This window comes from Mytilus trossulus, chromosome 11 (assembly GCF_036588685.1).
Source record: "Mytilus trossulus isolate FHL-02 chromosome 11, PNRI_Mtr1.1.1.hap1, whole genome shotgun sequence".
In the NCBI taxonomy this organism is placed as follows: Eukaryota; Metazoa; Mollusca; class Bivalvia; order Mytilida; family Mytilidae; genus Mytilus; species Mytilus trossulus.
In genome coordinates, this window is record NC_086383.1 from 48,181,346 (window position 1) to 48,205,288 (window position 23,943).

Below are 23,943 nucleotides of genomic sequence, written 5' to 3' on the forward strand. Positions count from 1 at the left end.
AAATACATGTTCGTGAGGCTTGGGAATCATAGTTTTAAGTATTACTAAGTGCTTTTAATGCAATATTAAATCATAAACATGACTAATTTGAATGTTGAGTAATATCATTTAATAAGGCTGAACGTTAATTTAAAATGCCAAGATATAATATAATTAGCATGTTCTTTTAGTGTGAGAATCATAATATCAAGGTAAGTAAATGTTCTTATAAGATAAAAATGTATAAAATCTGAAATCAATAAAAAAAAATTATGGAAGTAGACCTGATTTTTCAGAAAATATGATTGTTTTTATTGTGTAACAATTTGTACACACTTATATTAAAAAAATGTAATTACAAAGGAACAGTAAAATGAAAAAAAAAGATCAAAATCAGCACAATTAAACTTTTACGAGTACGTGATACAAAGCAGTTGACCACTGACTCTTTTCCAAGGGATTCCATATTCATGGTGTAATTCCAAAAGTTTGAATACTAATGTTCAGATTTACAATTCAACAAGAAACCAAGTTTTGTCAGGTTTGTAATGTATTTAATAAATTTATATGTTTCCTATGTTTAACAAAAAGATGAAGAACAACAATAAAAGTTGCTGTTTCTTTACTTTTAGTATTTTTTGCAGTGCATGTGTTGATTTTGTGTCATGAATCAATACACCATATCCTTTGGGTTTTTTTATATAAAAAATAAACATACACTCCAATAAAATCTCCAGGAATAATAGTTATCTGTGAAGACAGTGGTTGGTTAAATGCTCTGTAGCCAACAGCTGTAAAATAATATAAATCATAGATTTAAATAGATTTTCAACAAAAAATGAACAAACATTTACAATACAATTGTATGGTACTGGCACTTGGATATATGAAGTTGAGAACTCCTAATACAATTAGTATAACAACTATGTTTTGGTCACCATGTTGCAGCAGATAAAATGTACTGAAAACAAGAATGTGTACATAGGACACTTATGCTCCATTGCACTATAATTTTCTGTGTTCAGTAGACCATGAAAATGATGTACAAACTCTAATTTGGCATTAAAATTGGGAAGTTCATATTGAAGTGAACATGTGTACAACGTTTAAAGTTGATTCGACTTCAACTTCATCAAAAACTATCCTAACTAAAAACTTTAACCTAAGGCAGACAGACGCAGGATCAAACAGATGGACAAATGCAGACCAAGAAACATAATGCCTACAAAACATAAATTAGTTATATATTTTTTTCATTCTGAAGATGAAAATGATGTGTTCTGTAAATTTATAAAAGTCATAAGAAACCTCAATTTAAAAAAATAATGCATATGTTTTTTCATAACTCAATGGATAGTTTTCATTATAAGACTTATGTACATTTACTTTTTTCTGACGAAAATTCTTTAATTTATTCACATTTAGAAGAAGTTTACTTTATTTTAATTGCTTCCTTCCAGGAAGCAATTTCTCCGACATATTTTCCGTATGCAAAGTGACCTCAGTGTGACCCATCTCCTAAAAATCCGGTGATTGCAATACGCATGGATGTCCTTAAAATAAACTATTGTCTGAATTTACAGGTTAAATACGTGCTCTATTTGCATGCTTTTTTGTTGATTGTTCACAAACAGGTGACAATTGTTAAACTTTGGCTTCAAAACTCAAACCTTCATTACCTGCCATATTTTCACAACAACACGACCGATTGAAAAAAAATTGACGATTACACAAAATTTATGCGAAAAAACTGAAAAATTCTTGAATAGAAGACTAATTTTTATGATGTTTGTTTGCATTGGTTCAAGAATTGGAAGAACATTATTTTTCACTGGTCACTCGTTTCTTTATGACTTTAAATAATTTAAATACCTGGCACATATTCTTTAACAGAACCAACCACTTCATATAGATGATTTTCTCCTGGATGTCTAGTTTTCCTCCATACAATAAACTTGATCCATCCTGTGTTCTTGGCCATTATTTTCCACTGACTGATCTTCCCACAGCATGATATCTCATCAATGTCACTCAATAGGAGATAAGCATTTCCTTAAAGTAAAAAGAAGTCTCTGAAATTCTACAACTAGTTTTATCAATTATTTTCTAATTTTTAACTTTACTACCCATTTTTGATTTATACAAATTATTATATTGTTGACAGTAATTGTTTCAGGAAATATGACATACACATGTAATTTGTTTCGAGACTGAAGACAATTATAAACTTCCAGTCTACAAATTCAATTAGCTTCATATTCTATTCTATTTTAGAAAACCAGCACTTAAACAAGAATTGTACTTAAGAACTAAAATGTCAATTGTTAAAAATACTGTTTCACTTGATTCTTGTAAGTCAATAGGAAACCATGCAAAATACAAAATACAAAATACATCTGCAATTGAACTATTTGAAACTTCAACAGTCCACCATTGTCTTTAACTGAACTTAATCAATTAATCAGACAAGACTGTACACTCCACTGTTTTACTTTTCCTTGAAATTAATTATGTTAAAAGTCTATAACATGATGGTTTTACCACAAGTATAATATAAACTTTACATTATCAGGGTTCTATGATAATGAGGTCATGGTCATATAAACCAGCCAAGACAGACATGTACACCTTACAATTATGCAATCAATACACTAAATGTAGATGACACTCACTCACTCACTCATGGCTTACAGTATCCGATAAACTGACAAAACTTAAGAAACACATCAACTGACTTAAGTTATTTTGTTAAGATCCTTGGAGTCAAATGATCATGAAGAACCCCTGTGAAAGATTCAGTCCATAGAGATATGTCATTAACTAGGAAAATAGTCTGCATACTTCTTATGTTTAGTAAGTATATTACACACCTGCTAATGTTTCTGTTTGGTAAGAACCATAGCTACTACTTAGAGTGGAGTAGGTATTATATGTTGTACCAACACCACAATCTGAAACAAAGTTGTATATTTATCATAAAACCTGTATTAATCTATATTAACCATACCTTTTCTATCTAGTTTTGTATAAGCTTATAACCTAATATTTTCAGGCTAAAATTTGTATGAACTGAACAATGTACAACAATTAGTAAAGTCAGAGACTAAATAAATTAAAATGGATACAGGAACAATTTTTATCATGTGTAAATTAAAATGGGAATTACAAAGTTGATATACTCACAGGGACAGAAATCATGTTCACCCTTCAATGGACAGTCTCTTGTCTCACTATTGTGTAATTCTGAACCTGGCTGGTTACATCTTTGTCGATAACCATCTTTGGTGTCAAATTCATTATCACACAACCTTTGTCGAGTCTGCTGTCCTCTTCCACAAGAAACAGAACAACCTGTCCATTCAGACCAGTAGGCCCACTGTGGTACTGAAAATAGAATAAAAGACTATTTGTAGTTAAGTAACATTCTATTATATAACCGATTTTGTTATACATATGCAAAATAAAAAGTGTAATTTTTTTTCCAATATTATGAATTATCACTAGAATTTAATTTCCAGGTATAAAAAAGTAAAATAAAAAAAAATACAGAACTACGAGGAAAACTCAAAACGGAAAATCCCTAACCAAATAGCAAAATCAAATGATATAACACATCAAACAAATGGACAACAACTGTCATATTCCTGACTTGGTAAAGGCATTTTTAAATTTATAGATTGATGATTGAACCTGGGTTTATAGCACCAAACCTCCCACTTATTTGACAGTTGCATCAAATTCTGTTATATTTACAATGATGCTTGAAAAAAATGGACATGACAGGTAAAATTACCAAAACATGGTTACAGCAGTCATCACTGTGTTACTATCTTAAATCAAACAAACATTTACAATATCGCACAAAAAGCATCTATCAAATTCAAAAAACACATTTATTGCTTTGCATGTTTGACGTCAGAAAATGTAAACGTCACAAAGGAAAAAGTAAAAAAACAAAAATACCGAACTCCGAGGAAAATTCAAAAAGGAAAATCCAAAATCAAAAGGCAATATCAAAAGTCCAAACACATCAAACGAATGGATAACAACTGTCATATTCCTGACTTGGTAAAGGCATTTTTAAATTTATAGATTGATGATTGAAGAAATTTTGTTGTTCAATGTATATTAAATAAAGATATAATTTCATTTCAGGAATGATATATAATTCAGGATGATTGAAATGTATGTTTTATACTGGTTTGTCACTAGAATAACTAAAATGCAAACCATTAATTCAAACACTAAATTAAATGTTATAAAATCAAGACAAATACCTATCCTCAAGTAAAGGTTAATTATGAGTGCACATTATGATTGGACAAGATCACAAATAAAGAAATAATTTTGTGTACAATTAAGGAATAACAGTACTGTAGTTGAAGAGTTGCCACCGTCAATTGTAGATTTGACGGTCGCAAATGCAGTTTTACTGGCGACGCGTAGCGGAGACAGTAAAAACGGAGATTTGCGACCGTCAAATCAAAATTGACGGTGGCAACTCTTCAACTACAGTACTGTTATTCCGATTCTAATGCATTACAAAAAGAAAAATACGATAAAAACTTGAAAAAATGTCTAAATTTGTCCAAAAAAAAAATCCCCGAAACTTCATGAATGATTTTGGCACAAAGACGTCATACAAATGAAAACTTACAAACTGGAGGTTATTACGTTACCTGTCCGATTCAAATTCGGATAACAATACATTAAAACGGCGAATTCGAGGTAGGTGTTGCTTTATTTTCGATTATATACAGTAGATTCCGGTTATTTGCATAGCCTATTTGTCAGACAAAATTATGCAATAAAGCGGAGTATGCTTATATCCGAAATGCCAAATGACAGAGTCAAATATATGAACATCGATAGACAGATTAGGACCTGAAGAAAGATGAACGTCTGTAATACACATACAACATACTGAATGTTGATTTATTCTAATAAAAATTATATGTCTAGTGTCATATGTGTTATTTTATTTTGTTTCTTAAAATAAAGATTATAAACACACTTTGTTTTAGTTTATTTGGGTTCAGACTTTCCTTTACCTGGGATACGAAAATAAACTGTTCTAAAACAGATTTGTTTCTATGACCCATATGTACAATGTACATTGCTATGCTTTTAATTAAAATTTTATAATTATTTTAACAATAGATGTGTAATGAATTGCCTTTGATATGCAGTTGGACATTGAAGTAACACCACGTATATATACGAAACTAACGAGGTGTTATGCAAAGCAGTAATGGGGCCCTGTACGGGTTATTTGCTGGACACAAGTGTTGAAAGTGAGAAAATATAATAATTAAAAGTAAAAACTCTTTTTATAAAATATCAACAACAAATAATTGATGTCTAAAATTCTCTAACCATATATAAATGCCCTACAATAATTAACATTAATACAGATCCCCCAAGCCCAATTACAAAAGTTCACATTGGTTATGTCATGATCGATAATTAGCAGGAGTAATTGTTTTTAAAATTAACCCCAAATGTAATCTATGGACAATTATTTCAATCCAATCAATTATTAACATCCTTTCAAGTTTGAGATAGAATGGTCAGTGTTTTTACAACAATTATCTGTTTGACAATTTTATGACCTCGAGGCTTAAAATAGAACATGGGAAACTTTACCTGTGTAGACATCGAGGTTTATTTTTAAACCAAATTCCATAATATAAACACGAAAGAAACTGTTTTAAAACTTTATTTGAATAACACAAAAGTAAATATATGTAATAATAACGAAAATAAGGATGCATTCAAGCAATTTATACTTACCAAATTGCCGTTTCCGGTCATAAATCTCGTCAGATTTAACTAAGCATATCTAGACGGCAATAATTTTCTATGCAATAAACCGAAAGGCCACTTGTAGAGCTATGCATATAACCGGACAATTTAACATTAGATGAGTGGGAAATGGTTTTGTGCAGGAGAAAACTATGCAATTAACCGAATTATGCTATTAAGCGGTATGCAATTAAGTGGAATCGACTGTAGTAGTAATCCAAAATTTGTTGATTCATCAATTCAAAATGGCAGGTCCCTCCTTAGTTACCCCTGGTCAACTGTGGATTTGACGGCAACTTTTAGCCAATGAAAAAATTTGTTACATCCAAATTGCATTAGAATCCCCCATATTAACTTGTACAGTTGTACTCCCAATACACAATACCACAGTATGACAGGTATTGATGGTTCATCAATGAGGTATTCCTTACTCACTTGTACAGTTGTACTCCCAATAAACAATACCACAGTATGACAGGTATTGATGGTTCATCAATGAGGTATTCCTTACTTACTTGTACAGTTGTACTCCCAATACACAATACCACAGTATGATAGGTATTGATGATTCATCAATGAGGTATTCCTTACTTACTTGTACAGTTGTACTCCCAATAAACAATACCACAGTATGACAGGTATCGATGGTTCATCAATGAGGTATTCCTTACTTACTTGTACAGTTGTACTCCCAATAAACAATACCACAGTATGACAGGTATTGATGATTCATCAATGAGGTATTCCTTACTTACTTGTACAGTTGTACTCCCAATAAACAATACCACAGTATGATAGGTATTGAAGGTTCATCAATGAGGTATTCCTTACTTACTTGTACAGTTGTACTCCCAATAAACAATACCACAGTATGACAGGTATTGATGGTTCATCAATGAGGTATTCATTACTCACTTGTACAGTTGTACTCCCAATAAACAATACCACAGTATGACAGGTATTGATGGTTCATCAATGAGGTATTCCTTACTCACTTGTACAGTTGTACTCCCAATAAACAATACCACAGTATGACAGGTATTGATGGTTCATCAATGAGGTATTCCTTACTTACTTGTACAGTTGTACTCCCAATAAACAATACCACAGTATGACAGGTATTGATGATTCATCAATGAGGTATTCCTTACTCACTTGTACAGTTGTACTCCCAATAAACAATACCACAGTATGATAGGTATTGATGGTTCATCAATGAGGTATTCCTTACTTACTTGTACAGTTGTACTCCCAATAAACAATACCACAGTATGACAGGTATTGATGGTTCATCACTGAGGTATTCATTACTCACTTGTACAGTTGTACTCCCAATAAACAATACCACAGTATGACAGGTATCGATGGTTCATCACTGAGGTATTAGTACGTTCACATTCTGTCCATCCTGTCTCACCACACATGTAGGTATCAGTAAAGTTATGATAAGATTCATGGGCATAGTCTGTGCTACAGAATACAATGTTATCATCACTGACCATCTCAACACAATCATAGTGGTCATTACAGTAACCTTGGAAGATTGATGTAACATCATGCCACACATCCTTGGTGTTATAGTTCCAGGCACAACCATAGGTATAGTTAGCATGTAATATTGTCACGTATCCCTTGGTATCGTAGCTGTTACATACAGGTTCAAAGTTAAATAACCTACAGGTATCACCAGAATCTAAAAAAAAAGATTTATTTTCACCTTAAACAATTGCTATTATTTGTTGATAATTACCTGAGATTGATTTTAACCTCAATCAATTGAGATCACCTTCAGTTTCTGGTGGGGTTTGTGTTGATCAGTCTTTGGTTTTCTATGTTGTTTGTCATATTCTTTTTTTGGGCATGATGTTTTCAGTTTATTTTTGATATATGAGTTTGAATATCTGTTCTGTATCCTTAACTTATCTTTTTGAAGATAATTTAATGTTGGCAACAACTTTTATTGACTGATATAATGTATACACCAAATTTCATGCTTGATAATCTGTCTACTCTATATATATAGCTAGTAAGCTTCTAAAATCAGTTAATTTCAACAAATTAATGTTCAATACAGAAAAATGATTTCTCACCCAAAATATGCAATTACTGTAAGATTAATAACTTTAAAAATGGTAAGAATGCAAAGGTTCCGGTCTTTTTAAAACATTGACATTTATGTTATACTTTATAGTACTATGTTACATGTACATGCAAGAATTATAATGAAATATCTGACGAAAGAATATTTAACTTAGGTAAAGCCAAGGAAATACCTTTATAAAATGGCAAAACCTCTCATTTGTATGACAGTCATAGTCACACTCTTCATTAAGATTTTAGTAACAAAAGTCATATATTTTTGTTCACTGTTAATTTTTGTTTACATATATGTGATAAGTACAGGATATTTTGGAAACTTTAAATGTCAGTATTGAATGTGTTTACATAGTTTATATATTGTTTTAACATAAACATATTTTGAAAAGTGTTTTTTTAAGTTGATTTATCTTAACTTGATGTACTTTATTGCTTTCAAGGTTACACTAATGTAAGTATATCTTAACTAATTCACTTACATGGACAGTCTTGTAAGTTACATCTCTGCATGTCATAATGGATGTCATCTTCATACACTTCTCTTTTACTGTGATAATTCGGTGTTGGATTTGTGAAGTTCCTTTCTCTACGTCTCCATCCTCCACTGCACGTCCTATCACATTCACCCCATTCACCCCAGGTAGTCCAACCACCATCCTCTATTAATATAAGTAATACATTAAATCAATAGTAAAGTATTATCATACTGAACTCAGCACACATCTCTATCTTCAGTAAAAAAACAAATCAAGTATGTTCATAATAACTTTGATGTCCTAATATCTCCCTGGGTAAAATATAACAGCTGAGAACATTTGACACGTAGTTAAACCTTATACTAAGAGGGTGGTAAAGCGGGGTACTGAACAGGGAAACATGTGAAATAAAAATCGCAAAAACATAGCACGAAAAATAAAAATCGGGGAAAAACGCAGCAGAAGAAATAAAATCGTAAATATTAAGAAAAAAAGTACCAGCAGTTATTACTCAGCCGTTCTTGGAGATCATGTGGACATTGTTAATGGACATAAAGACCTTGTGATTACCTTTTTAATACAGTATGCTACTTACGTATGATTTGAAAAAACAAAAATTTATGATGGACTTAATTACATGTATAGCATTATACAATAGAAAGAAGAATGGTAACAATATACATCAATTTCTATTATATTACACAAGTTTCAAAAGGTACTATAACTCAATGACTTTCAATTAGTTCCAATTTACTTTTTAATCAAATGCGGGACAATGCAAGAACGAGAAATCAAGAGCTCCGACACGGATCACGAAAAAAAATAAGGGGAAATACGAAGCACGCACATCGAACCAAACACGAGAAAACGAGAAATAAAACACCAAAACATGAAAACACGTGAAATAAAAAGGCCGAAAACGTTGCACAAAAATAACCCTTTACCACCCTCTACTAAGTGCTAAGGTTAATCTTAACTTTCAAATTAAACTGGTTGAGGATGTCGAGATTAATATATGTCATTGGATTTAAGTCTTGCTGTCTATCTGCCATATAACCTACTTGTGTTTTATAACTATTCACGTGCCTCTGATATACGTACATTCTACATATAAAACAGCAATTGCCAATAAAATAAACTATTTATAAATACAGTGATGAATCGTTATATCAACCAGTGATACCTTTAAGACTACTTACTAATACAGTGGTGAATGGTATATAAACCAGCAATACCACTGTCCCCAGTGCCACAGGAACTTTGAATGTTTGAATTGGTTACATTAAATGCACACTGTGTCCTATTGTCACATTTATCTTGGACTCCATGAGCATCACTATGGTTACATTCATGGTTATAAAACATATAATGTACAGAATCAATAACAATGTATGGATCTGTAGGTGGACTGTATCCCGGGTATGTCTCATAGGCTTCATTTTCCTCTACACAAGACAATGAGAGTTCCAGCCATTCTGTAGTGTTTGTATAGTAGTACACTGCAAAAGAACAAAAATGTAGGTTTCAACTCATCAGCAGAACACAAGACTGTACATCTAGAGTTATAGAAGTTTTTGAATTGTTTTGTTAAAACAAGTTTCACTGTCTCTTTTAGAGCTTGATTTTTTATTGTCATCACTTGAATTGATATTTGAATAGCAATATTTTTCTGTCTAATCCCACTAGTACTGAAAGACAAGTTTTATAATTTTCTATCTGCTTGTACCTTTTAAAAGGAAACTTTCTGAATGTTTAGCCCTAATTGCCCTCTAACTTCATATTTTATAAATCTTTTTAACTTGCTTCTTCCAAGCATAACTGGTGAGGAAACACACTTCTATCTTTTTCTTTGTAGCTGTCCACTCCACCAATGTTAACTACCTAACTTTGTGGCAGTAAAATTCTATTTAGCATGTTTATTTTCCTTACCTTCTGGAAGTCCTTCCTCTGTAATATTTCTTCTAATCATAAATGTGACATTACTTATTCCATAATCTGTTCCATCAAAGCATGACAGATGAATAAGATATTCATCACTGACAGCTTTATTCAAAGAGGCAGAATTATGTAGAGTAATGGTTTCTCCTACAACAAAAAGCAAAACATGGAAGATGTTGATAATCTTTTCAAAAAAATATAATTATAAAGTTATAATATAAATCTATCTAAATAAGTAATATTTTCAAAAGGCAGACCTTTTTACATTCATATAACTATATAATTATTGCTAATCAATCAATACTTGCTGCCATCAACATAAAACATAAATTTTGTTGATATGCAATAATCACCATCAAGATAGAGCATATGGATAGTTGCTAAGCAATACATACTATTAAGAAAAAACATAATATGAAATTGCTAAAGTATTGCCATCAAGATAGAAAATCTTTGCAATTGCTTAGCAATACTTACAATCCAGATAGAACATATTTGAAGTTGCATAGCAATACTAACCATCGAGAAAAAATATATTTGAAGTTGCATAGTATAATACTAACCATTGAGATATGAAATCTTTGAAGTTGCATAGTAATACTAATCATTGAGATAGAACATATTTGAAGTTGCATGATAATACTAACCATTGAGATAGAACATATTTGAAGTTGCATGATAATACTAACCATTGAGATAGAACATATTTGAAGTTGCATGATAATACTAACCATTGAGATAGAACATATTTGAAGTTGCATGATAATACTAACCATTGAGATAGAACATATTTGAAGTTGCATGATAATACTAACCATTGAGATAGAACATATTTGAAGTTGCATAGTAATACTAACCATTGAGGTAGAACATATTTGAAGTTGCATAGTAATACTAACCATTGAGATAGAACATATTTGAAGTTGCATAGTAATACTAACCGTCGAGATAGAACATATTTGAAGTTGCATGATAATACTAACCATTGAGATAGAACATATTTGAAGTTGCTGGCTCTGTACTAGATATATCACAACTTATAGGATCACCACCATTGGAATAATCTATATATTCAAAAGTATATAATCCTCCTGTTTGGATATCATCTATATATACACTCTCTGGTAGGTTTGGGAAATCTGGAGGCTAAAGACAAAATAAATAATATAAAATGATACAATTTTAAAAGCAATTCAAAATTAAGATTCTAAAATTGGAGAAAGAGAATGACATAAAATGTTAGATACTAAGAAATAAGATTTCATGTTCCACTTTTGATGAGTTTGGTTATTCTGTATGCATATCAATTAAAAGTATCATAGGAAGTATAAAAAAGAAGATGTGGTATGATTGCCAATATCATAGGAAGGTGTTTGTATGTAGTATTTGCAAATGGATGTTCAATATAAGCATCATTTTATTAATAATTTCATTTTTCATTGAGTGCATAACATTGGCCCAAATGCCATTAATCGGTTATTTGATTATTTGTTGTTTGTTTTACATCTAGATTTATTACATCTAAAGCATACAATACGATATGAAGCCAGTATGCCTATTCTGTAAAGCAGTGAACTTGTAATATAAACAGTTCTCTTCCTATGTATCTATGGTAACTTACCACATTATATGTTGTTATAGTAACAGTTCCTGTTACCCTGTTGTAGCAGGAATCCTCAGCCCAAACAACATATGTATGTTCCACCTCATGTGTTCCAACGGTATGAGGCAATGTGGCTTTTACATGGATAGAATCTGCAGTTCAAAGTTATTTACCACCATTAGAATTTCTTTTTTTATAGAGAACAAAATTTAGACATTACAACTATATTAGTTTTTTAGACTAGTATAGGAAATGTTAGTAAACAGACAATTTTTCTCTCATTGGTCTTTTTCTTTTAACATTGCAGAAAAAAATTGAACTAATGTTGTAAAAAAAATCCTTAATCTAGAGCAGCAGTTAACAATATTGATACAATTTATGTTTTTTTAACATATCGAATCAAATCAATCAATCAAATGTTGTATTGAAATTCAACTGTAATAAGGTAAACATTTGAAACTCACATACAATTTTTTCACTGAAATCCAGTACTGGGTTATGAGGAATTTTATGTACGTTATTTTGATGGATTGCAATTTACTGATAAAATTTTCACATCAATCACTATATAAAAGTTTTATTCAAAGCATGCTTACTTTTCTGCATTGGCTAGAGGTATTGGGGGAGGTTTCAGATCTCACAAACATGTTTAACCCTGCCACATTTTTGCGCCTGTCCCAAGTCAGGAGCCTCTGGCCTTTGTTAGTCTTGTATTATTTTAACTTTTAGTTTCTTGTGTACAATTTGGAGTTTAGTATGGCGTTCATTATAAATATCACTGAACTGAATATATTTGTTGCATTGAAGACCTGTTGGTGACCTTCTGCTGGTGTCTGCTCTATGGTCCGGTTGGTGTCTCTTTGGCACATATCCCATTTTCATTCTCAATTTTATTAGTACAGTACATGTATTAGCAACTGTAACATACCTGCATATTTGTTGATTTTAGTGGATTGCAATATATGGACAAAATTATCACATCAATCATTATATACAAGTGTTCTACAAAGCATTACTGCAGACCTGTTTTAGAGTGTAAAGGTAAAGATGAATTAGTACAGTATTTACAACTGCGACAAACTACATAGTTACCTGCTTGTGTATCAAGATAAAAATAGTCATCAGAATCATACTCTGGCTGAATATCCAGGAATCTATCACTGTAGTCTGAGTCATTGAAGTAGAAGTTCATAACAAACATATCTATAGCCCTGTGATCCTCTACTCTAACACTGAGCTCACTCATCACAAAATCTGGTTCCGTGTCTGAAAATGTTTTCATGGTTTAGTCTGATAACTAAATTACATATTAGCGAACCACTTTTAAACATTTACAGAGTGCAACAAGATACAATGTTACAAATATACATGCAGAGGCAGATTTAGATGTTTTTTAGGGAAAAAAATTGGTTGTTTATATACGGAATCACTGAAGCATGACTGGAAAGGGCCCCCTAATAGGCAGTCAGTGGGCTCCCATTATGAAAAAAAATCTGGATCCTCCACTGATATGCTTGATCCTGCATTATTAAAAACTAACTAAGTTGATTTCATGGTTTTGCTTAAAGAGGCACTAGCTAAGAGATATATAAAAAACTCAAAATATAATATTTTTGGTTCAATCATTAATGAAAGTAAAGTAGTGAAATAATAATTCGCTGTTAGTAGCCAGTATGTGGTCTAATTCTGTCAAAATAAGCGAAGAAACATTGATAATGTATTATTTACTTGCAAGTGAATAATTCCACCTCTTTAAATCTGTATAACTGTAAACTTCAATTTAACCCCTTAGCTAGTGATGGATAGCACATGAATTGTGGGTGTATAGTTATTTATAGGCAAGGTATGTCAACATTGAAAGTGAAACAAATGTAAATCACAAAAACCATTCTTATACAGATAAAAACGATGATTAACATATGTTTTTAATCCATAATGTAAAATTAAACAGACCTAGAATAATCCAATAACACAAGTTCCTTTTACCTATTTATATCTTTATTTATGTTTTTGATGGTTATCGGAAGTATTCGGAAGCCAACTCATTAATTAATTAGATGGTGCCTAGACTAAAAAACACACAAACCAAAGCTACATATTCTCGACACTGCTATGCCATGTTAATTGCTTATTTCATACTTTTTATGATTTGAATACCGTATATGTTTTACATTGTTACTTATCAAATACAAGAATTTTAGTCAAAACAGTGACCATGAATTTGACAGCTTAATTAAGTACCCCTTAAAGTCAGCATGTTCTAAATGTTTAAATGTTCCTTTAGAATATTTAAACTTCTTTGAACATTCAAATTCTTTGTTTCCCCATTCCAACAGAATCAATGAAAATTGGTTTTCAACAAATAATAATGAATCCAAAGTAAGTTGTTTTTCTTTTTCTGACATTTCAAAAATATTATTCCAAGTTGTTGTTTCTTCTGCAAAAATTGAGAATAAAATGTTGTTTTAGTTAACTGATTTATAAGTGTGATATTCATTTAAAAAATTGAGTATTGATTGCACAAATATTGTATAAATTAGTAATCTAACTGTACATGTGGAAATGAACATAAAACAAGAATGTGTTTCCATCCGCACTATCATTTTCTAGGTTCAGTGGACCGTGAAAATGGGGAAATCTCTCTTATTTGGCATTAAAAATAGAAAGATCATATCATTTGGGAACATGTGTACTAAGTTTCAAGTCGATTGGACTTCCATTTCATCAAAAACTACCTTGACCAAAAACTTTAACCTGAAGCAGGACAGATGGATGAACAGACGGACAGACGAACAAACAGACCAGAAAACTTAATGCCCATAAATGGTGCATAAAAATATTATTAAACTAATTACTTGTAGTAGTGGTAAATTCAATAGCATAAATAGTATCTGAGACTGGTGTTCCTGACCATTCTACAATATCACCATCCATGGGATCTTCAATGGTTGTTTTATATGTCATATCTGGACAATAGTTTATACGATAGTCTATATTATCATCAGTAGAAGGATTAAAAGAGGAATCACAGGAATCTAGTCCAATAATGTTTCCTCCATCATCAAAACTGTCAAATAAAGTTACAAGACATATCATTTACAAAAAATATAATAACAATTCATTGGGACTGTGCAGAAAAAAATCAATGTATTTTTCGACTATTGCAAATTGTACAATATTGAGTCAGATGAGAATTCATTTTGTGCAATAGTACTTTGGCAAATGTGTTAAATATTTGTTGGGACTAAAGGATGGATGGGGAACCACTGGCATGACAGCAGGAAAAACACTGCAACTGCTTTAAGCAGATGATAGAAGACAACAGATACGTTTGACTAAAATAGTCATCCCCTTTTCCTCAAATGGCACCTAAAGAATTAGACTGATCAATGAGTTTGTATTTACATGAGCTACACCATAGGTGCTACATGTGGAGCAGATTCCTGATAGTAAGATAGGGTTCTTGTTGTCAGTCTCTAGTTTTTTATGTAGTGTTTTTTGTCTGCTGGTCTTTTTGCTTTAGCTATGGCGATGTCAGTATATTTTCAACTTATGAGTTTGAAATTCCCTTTAGTATCTTTTGGCTCTTTTTTTATGCAAGTCTCCACCAATCAGGACTGTTTATTTAATACATACATTCCTATGCGATCCCCAGCTACAACAGCAATACGCTCTTCTACAGGAGGTGTGTATGTAAACACTTTGTTCAAATCAGCACCTAAAAAATGAGAAGATAAAATTCCTGTTCAAAAGTTGCTAATTTTTAAAGTTCAACTGGAAGAATTGGTATTTTCCAACTCTTAGCAGTATTTTATCCCTTTGTTGATTTTTTTATAAATAATAAATGTAATGTCAGCCATGTAGTTGAGAGAAAAAATAAAGAACTGAAGAAGGCCATTGGCTGAAACATCTTGAAAAATTGGTTTATTTAAACAATTATATAAAGTATGTTCCCTAATGGAATTTTGAAAACAAGGATTTTTTATAATCAGTGTGTGGTGCCCTAAATCTCAGCTTTCTCTTGTTAGTCAAAATTCTATGAGTAAAAGTTGTCCAGAGCCATGCGCTATTTTCTACAGTTACTGGAATAAAAGTCAAAATTTATTTGAAGACATAATGGTATAGTAATGGTAGAGAAATAAATATTAAGCAAATTAAAAATGATTTGAAATCAGTAAAATTACAGACTTTAATTGAGAACTAATAGTGAGGTAATATCAAAAGAAACAATCTAGTGATACAAAACTATTAGCCACATTTACCTGTAATTTCTACTGTGTTTATACCAACAACTTTTCTCAAATCTTTGTAATCATATACTCCTGCTTGGTTCCACTTCTCTCTACTCCATTCTACTGGTCTCCATACAATGAATTTCAGGGTACCAGTATTGACTGGGTAGATCGTCCAGTCTTTTATCAAACCACAGCAAGTGATAATGTGGATGTCACTTTCCAGAAGGAGTGCATTTCCTATATAAAAAAAATATTTTCAGATATCTATTCTTAGTTCTATCAAAGCACAGAAAGATCTGTGTTAGGCTTAAATTAAAATATTGATTGTTTGCCCTTTACCGACCGACCCTATAAATTCGTTGCGCCTGAAAATCTTTTATTTGTATTTACCAGCAAGATTTTATTTTATTCTATTTTTTCGTTCCTACCAAAAATCTTATATTTGTATTTCCCGCTCAAAACTATTTTATCCGGAATTCTCGGGTTTTATCTTTAACGTATAAGGTCCAGTCCGTTTGGTATCACCTGAGCGTTTGACATGAACTCTTGCATTTGAAGTTTCAAAGCATTTGTTTGAAATCGATGTTCAGCATGTGAACGCTTCCTGAAATCATGATATGACCTACGCTACTCTGTACCTTTATACTTAAAGAGCAGGGTTCATTTACAAATAAGTTCGCTTGATACAAAATTATCAACGTGTATACAAACTAATTTGTGAACGGACACGTTTGTATTCTTTGTAGGGATGGCCTTTTGTGATCCGCAGATCAGGATGATTATGTTAACGATGCCACTATATTATTTATTTCTGATTTGAATCAAAGAGACAAAACCCTGTAAAGTGGAGAATATCGGGCAGTAAAATAGCCAAGTTGTCCATACAGATCATTTATAAATGCGATGTAAAATACGTGACAATTGTCAGAGTTTAAGTCTTGTAGCATTTTTATTGGAAACAAAGGCACACACGATGTTTTTTAACACTCTAGGGACTTTTTCTACTAGTTATGTATGTCTGTCCAGACATATCTTATCAGTACAAAGTCATCTTTTACAGAAAATCTTAAGGTAAGCATACAAGGTACGTAGTACAGAATATAAGTGCAAGTTCAAACTCTTCAAACTTCCAGGCATATAAACGTTGAAGATATGCGGCACAGCTCTATATTTTGATATTTTAAAACAAAATAGTACTGTGCATATGAATTATCTTCACATTCTACGTGATATTTTTTTTTAAACTAATAGTCCCAGAAAACTTATTTGCAAAAAAAACGGACACAAATGACATTATGCAGAGTTTGAATCTATAAAATAAAATATTATACCTACCTGCCTACCCATGACAAATAATATACCGAGCCGAGTTATTTTTTGGGGGACAAAAATAAAATATTTTACCTACCTACCTACCCTGTTTCAAAACATAGGGTCGGAAAAGGGCAAACAAACAATATTTTAATTTAGGCCTTAACAAAAAACTTATTGAAACAGAACTCTTGAAACTTGAATCTGGAATCTGGAATCAGTAAAATAATTAACTTGTAAAAACTGAACAGGCACATCTAATCAAAACAAAATCTGTAGTTTCAAATTTAAAATATTAGATGAAAACAGAGTTCACTAAAATACATATCACTTGCTCAGAACTAATTAAGATAATCTTAATTGCATAAATACCAATAAATTAAATACAAATTTAATAGAAACAGTTTGCCCTTTGATCCTTATATCAGAAACAATGAATTTAAAATCAATAAATTGAGTATCTCTTACAAATTGCTAAATTGCCTATCTATCACATAGAAATTTAATAAAATTGTGTGTGTTCAGTACTCTTGCAAAACTGTTTGTTCTAATACTTGTGTGACAAAAAATACTGTATCAACAAAATACGTACAAATTTGAATTAATTGGAAATTTGGACCCTCAATGCTCTTCAACTTCATACTTGTTTGACTTTATAAATATTTTGATATAAGCGTCAATGATGAGTCTTATGTAGATCAAACTCATGTCTGGCGTACTAAATTATAATCCTGGTACCTTTGATAACTATTATCAACTCTAATAGCATGTATAATTTCGGAAACCAATAATTGCAAACTAAAATTTTTACAGTGACATTTTAGTGTGTGAACATAATTTATTTTACACAGCATTTCCTAGTATAATGAACAAAAAATGCCTGCTTGATATATTTCCTCAACATAGATTACCTGGCATTGTATCAGCGACAGGAGACAAAGTTGATACATCCTGGTAATTAAAGGTGTTCTCTTCACAATCTACCAAAATATATAATCCAATTAAAAAGGTTACCATACCAAGCATGCACATTTGTAAAGGAAATGTTGAATGGGGAGATGGTTTGGCTGCACTTATATTATACAAAACATTCATGATGAGATTCAGGAAGTCTTTCAGTTTACTGACAAAATTGTATAGCGGGTTGGTTATGATCAAATATACTATCAAACTCTATCTGCTCTCCTAGATAAATATGTTCTCCTAAACCCCTTTGTCAAAAGTGTTGGATTAAACAAACAAAAATTAATTAAGAGAAAATAATGAAAAAGTCTTTTTACTACTGGTGGAAAATTTCCATTATCCTCTGCTTTTAACAACCCTTTACTAATTTCAAGACCCTTCAAGCTCTTTTAATTTAACTAATAATCTTTTATATGTAAAAAATGTCATGTTTTAGTATATGTCAGTCATCCTTATATAAAGAATTTTACTAACAGAGGCGAATCATTCCTACTAAGCTTGTAGATCTTGAATATCTTAAATATCATCTTGTCCCTTTTACAATCACAATGTACTACTAGCTTCATTGTTAGTTTCAAATTATTAACTGTAAACCTACATGTACAAAAAGGTTGTGTACCATCCATGATACAGTCTCTATCTTCACTACTCTGTAGTTCTGAATTCTCCTGGGCACATGTCTGGAAATATCCATCATCTGTTGTTACTTCATTCTTACATGTCCTTGTCCTGGATTGATCGCCTCTTCCACATGTAACTGAACAGGACGACCATTCACTCCATTGAGCCCACTGAGGTACTACAAAATGAAATAGAGTGAAACTTGACCATAGATGTATAAATGTATAGGCCTGCCAAGAAAAGGGCTTGTTTTTGGTATTTGGTTTATTTGATGATGAAAATGGTACTACACAAAATGTTTTAAAGATAACAGTCATGTAAATAGAAATATGTTTCCAATAATTGGTCCATAATACTTTGCATGGGAAAAAACAACTTGAATGCAGTTTTTTTTCTCAACTTAAATAGATTTATTTTCCTTCTGAATTGATATAAACAACATTTAGAAGTATACAAAATAAAATAAGAAAATGTGGAATGATTGTAAATGAGACAACTAATCATAAGAGACCAAATGACCCAGAAATTCCCAACTATAGGTCACTGTAAGGGCTTCAAAAACAAGCAAAGTTTGAAAATCTGTGATACTCCAAAAAATACTATATAATATATTCTATAGATTGATCAATTCCTAATGTCTTGTAAAAACTTACTGTGACAGGTATAGCCCCAATACAATGCTCCACAGATAGAATAATACTGCTCAGGCTTGTATGACGGCAACAGTTTAGTACAAGTGTACCAGCCTTTATCATGGCACACATATGTATCAGTGTACTCAAACTCTGTTGTGGAAGATGTGTTTGTGTAGCAGGTGGCTAAGCTACTCTCTAAAATTGGAACTTCACATTTCCAATTATTGTCACAGTAACCTGAGACAGTAGTCTTAAGATTCATCCAAGGATTAGCATGATTATAGGACCATTCACATCCATAGCTCCATGTACCTTGAGTAATCTCAAGGGATCCATTAGTATCAAAACTTGTGCATACTGGTTGCCAGTTGTCATTTTTACAGGTGCTCCCTGTATCTGTAATCATATTAGCAATTATACATTATTACCATCTGTAAATTCAGAAATTATTGCGATTTTGTCATTTTAGACTGAAATGTGAGTTTAAATTATTGAGATTATAATCCTGTTGCTTTTTTCATAATAATTTCTGGCGTATATACTAAATTTAGTCCTGGTATCTATGATGAGTTTATTTTCTGAATTGACAGGAACTATTAAAATGATTGAAGCTCTATATAATGGACTCACTCAAACAGGTTCTTTACAAAAATACAGAAACTGAAACACATACTACTTATTTCAAATATTTATGAAAAATCATTGATGCTTTAAATCCAGTATATATATTTCAAATAACCTTAAATCTATTCTAAGGTCAATACATGATCAATCCATGACACAAAACAGCTACTCTCAAAACAGAATCAGTCAGAGTTGAAGTTTCACTAAACTAACTTAGCTGATTTATACTTTATCTGACAGGTTAAAATAAATAATAAACTTATCAAATGAACACATTTGTTGCAGGTCATTGTAAAAGAGAGATAAATCTATTATAGATTCCACCAACAAACCTCACACAATACAGTCAAATTTGAAAATTCAAGTTTTTATGTGAAAAATACTATTTCACACTTGTTGCCGTGGTAAAATCTATATTTAGATTCCCTGTCATCTAACTTACATGTACAACTGTTGGTATTACATTCTTGTGATTGATATTCTCTGTTGTCCTTGCAGATTTGGTTTTTACTATGATCATTTGGAGATGGATTGGTACAAGTTCTGGTACGAATCTGAATACCACCATCACATGATCTGTCACAACCACCCCAATCTGACCAAGATGTCCAAGCTCCATCCTCTGTAACATAGATGTAATAAATCAACAACGAAACAAAATATAAATAAATTATTTACAAAATTTTCAAAGAAACCATTCAAGTCCCCAAAAACCTATGGTATACTCTCCTTTTTTCGATTTTACATAAGTTTATATGCGTACGTTCATGTCAGAATTTCAAAACACTTTCTGACTTGAATTCATTTTATTCTGACTTGTTTATGTCATATCTCTGACTGATAATAACTTAATATTTTATTTTATTTTATGTCCTAAAACTGCAAAATTTCCTTAAAATTACAAATTCAGTTGCAGCCAGGCGGGAGTTTACAAGCTACTCCGTGGACTAAAACCATTCAAAGCCACTGGGCCTGATGAAATTCCAGCCTATATACTCAAAGAAGCAGCTGAACACATATATCACCATATCTGACCATAATTTACCAGAAATCTTTGGACACTGGAATTATTCCTGACGACTGGCGAGCTGCCAACATTGTCCCAGTCTTCAAAAAAGGAGAAAAACACAAAGCTTCTAATTATCGGCCAGTCTCATTGACTTCAATCTGCTGCAAACTATTGGAACATATTGTTCACAGCACCATCATGGATCACTTTGACCGCCACCAGATCCTTTGTGACCATCAACATGGTTTCAGATCCAAAAGATCTTGTGAAACACAACTCCTGATAACACTAGACGAAATTGGCAAGCATTTAGACCAAAGAGAACAGACAGACATCATTCTGCTTGATTTCTCCAAAGCCTTTGACAAAGTGCCCCACAAGAGACTCCTCCAAAAAATGGACTATTACGGAATACGTGGAGTAACACTCAAATGGATACAAGACTTCCTAAGCAAGAGAACACAAGCTGTATTGCTTGAAGGGCATAAGTCTGGCCCCCTAGATGTCATCTCAGGGGTGCCTCAGGGAACAGTCATCGGACCCCTATTATTTCTGGCTTACATTAATGACCTGCCACAATCAACATCTTCTGAGGCAAGGTTGTTTGCAGACGATTGCCTAGTTTATAGGAAAATAAAGAATGTGAAGGATAGACGATCTTAACAAACTCCAAGAGTGGGAATCACGATGGCAGATGAATTTCCATCCTGAGAAGTGCATCGTGATACGGATTACCAACAAAAGAAACCCACTGATAAGGAACTACCAACTACATGGTCACACACTAGATGCAGTCGAGCATGGGAAATACCTGGGAGTCACCATAAACCATGACCTACAGTGGAAGACACATATCAACCAGACAGTAGGCAAAGCATCAAGGACACTAGGCTTTCTGAGAAGGAACCTAGGACGGTGTAAACCAGAAGTCAAAGCCAACGCCTACATCACCATGGTCAGACCAACCCTGGAATATGCATCCACTGTATGGGACCCTTATCAACATAATCTTGAAAAAGAACTAGAACAAGTACAGAGAAGGGCAGCTAGGTTCGTGTACAATGAATACCAAGACGTATCCCCAGGTTGTGTCAGCTCCCTAATGGATAGACTAAAATGGGAGCCTCTTAAAGATCGCCGCTGCAAAGACCGACTCACCATGGCATACAAGATCCGCAATAGATTGGTGGATATTGACCCCTCTAATTATTACAAACCCGGAGATTCAAGGACCAGAGGAGGCCACCGCATACACCAACAGTGCACTCTAAAAGATCAATACAGGTACTCCTTCTTCCCAAGATCAACCAGGGAATGGAACACTCTACCGGAAAAAGCCACAACAGCAGCTACACTAGAAGAGTTCAAGGCCAACCTTACCATCCTGCCAGAGGCCTTGACAGGAGCTTCACACACCTAGAACTCCTTTGACCCCAGATGTACATAGTTTTATTTGTAAATTTTCTTGTAAATAGTTTTTATTAAGTGAGGAGGGAAGGCCTCGTGATTTAACGAGCAAGAGTCATTTTTACACTCAAGAAGAGTCCGACTCTGTACTGAAAGAAGAAGAAGAAGAAGAACCCAACAACAGGTTGTCTGATGCGTCTAAAAATTTCAGGAAATATAGACCTGATAAATATTTTAATAACGTCTCAGATTTGCTGTAAATGCTCAAAATCTGACAATATTGGGCAACCTGCAGCTTGCAAAAAAGGTCTGTAATGCATACTTTTACTGATATTTTTATTTTGTCAAGAGCATGATACAAACAACATGTTGGCAAATTAATTAATGAATTCTATCAATTTTTATTTCGTGCAATCATTTTTTAAAACAGTGCAATTAATAATTATAACAAGAGGCTGTCACAACGACAGCAAACTGGATTTATTAACATTTATTTGTGTCCTGCCAATATCACAAGAACCATAACTTATGAACAGTGAAAGTGAAAAATATCAATTTCAAATTTGACCTCAATTTTGTCATCAGTATCAATATATTAAAATTTAAAATGCTTAGGTTGAATGGTTCATGAGTAAATGCAACAACATGAATGGAAATGCCATTTTTTGTATCTTTCAAGGACCATAACTCTTAAACGGTAAAAGTAAAAATCGACATTATTGAACTTGACCTCCATTTTGTCATCAGTAACAACATATTAAAATTTGAAAAGCTTTGGTTGAATAGTTCATGAGTAAATGCCAGGACACGACTGGAATGGTCATTTTTCAATCTTACAAGAACCATAACTCCTGAACGGTAAAAGTCAAAATCTTCATTATTGAACTTGATCTCCATTTTGTCATCAGTAACTACATATTAAAATTTGGGAAATTTAGGTTGAACAGTTCATGCGTAAATGCATGGACACAACTGGAAATGCCATTTTTCAATCTTCTAAGAACCATAACTCCTGAACGGTAAAAGTCAAAATCGTCATTATTGGACTTGACCTTCATTTTGTTGTCAGTAACAACATATAAAAATTTGGGAAACTTTGGTTGAACAGTTCATGTGTAAATGCACGGACAACATTTGGTTGCCGCCCGCCGTACATCCCAAAATCAATAACCGACATTTTTGTCATAAAATCCGGTTAATAAAACTATGAGCAGTCATTTGATGATATATGATATATATA

The 23,943-nt window shown here is 32.4% G+C and overlaps 2 protein-coding genes across 2 annotated transcripts in view; both read right to left on the minus strand.

Annotated features, from left to right (window-relative positions):
• LOC134690110 (uncharacterized) overlaps window positions 1-6,197 on the minus strand; it is a 35,274-nt gene extending 29,077 nt beyond the window's left edge. The window contains exons 1-5 of the mRNA XM_063550081.1: window positions 6,140-6,197; window positions 3,163-3,363; window positions 2,850-2,930; window positions 1,852-2,031; window positions 698-770 (exon numbers count right to left, since the gene is read on the minus strand). Coding sequence (XP_063406151.1) covers window positions 698-770; window positions 1,852-2,031; window positions 2,850-2,930; window positions 3,163-3,363; window positions 6,140-6,197 — 593 coding nt within the window. The remainder of the gene's footprint in view (window positions 1-697; window positions 771-1,851; window positions 2,032-2,849; window positions 2,931-3,162; window positions 3,364-6,139) is intronic.
• Window positions 6,198-6,991: 794 nt separating this feature from the next.
• LOC134690111 (uncharacterized) overlaps window positions 6,992-23,943 on the minus strand; it is a 51,074-nt gene continuing 34,122 nt past the window's right edge. Inside the window, exons 20-33 of the mRNA XM_063550082.1 lie at window positions 20,730-20,909; window positions 19,682-20,059; window positions 19,006-19,206; window positions 18,356-18,424; window positions 16,161-16,370; window positions 15,535-15,616; window positions 14,754-14,965; window positions 12,991-13,164; window positions 11,917-12,050; window positions 11,279-11,441; window positions 10,287-10,442; window positions 9,557-9,856; window positions 8,361-8,540; window positions 6,992-7,477 (exon numbers count right to left, since the gene is read on the minus strand). Of these exons, the coding sequence (XP_063406152.1) occupies window positions 7,092-7,477; window positions 8,361-8,540; window positions 9,557-9,856; window positions 10,287-10,442; window positions 11,279-11,441; window positions 11,917-12,050; window positions 12,991-13,164; window positions 14,754-14,965; window positions 15,535-15,616; window positions 16,161-16,370; window positions 18,356-18,424; window positions 19,006-19,206; window positions 19,682-20,059; window positions 20,730-20,909 (2,825 nt within the window). The 3' untranslated portion in view covers window positions 6,992-7,091. The remainder of the gene's footprint in view (window positions 7,478-8,360; window positions 8,541-9,556; window positions 9,857-10,286; window positions 10,443-11,278; window positions 11,442-11,916; window positions 12,051-12,990; window positions 13,165-14,753; window positions 14,966-15,534; window positions 15,617-16,160; window positions 16,371-18,355; window positions 18,425-19,005; window positions 19,207-19,681; window positions 20,060-20,729; window positions 20,910-23,943) is intronic.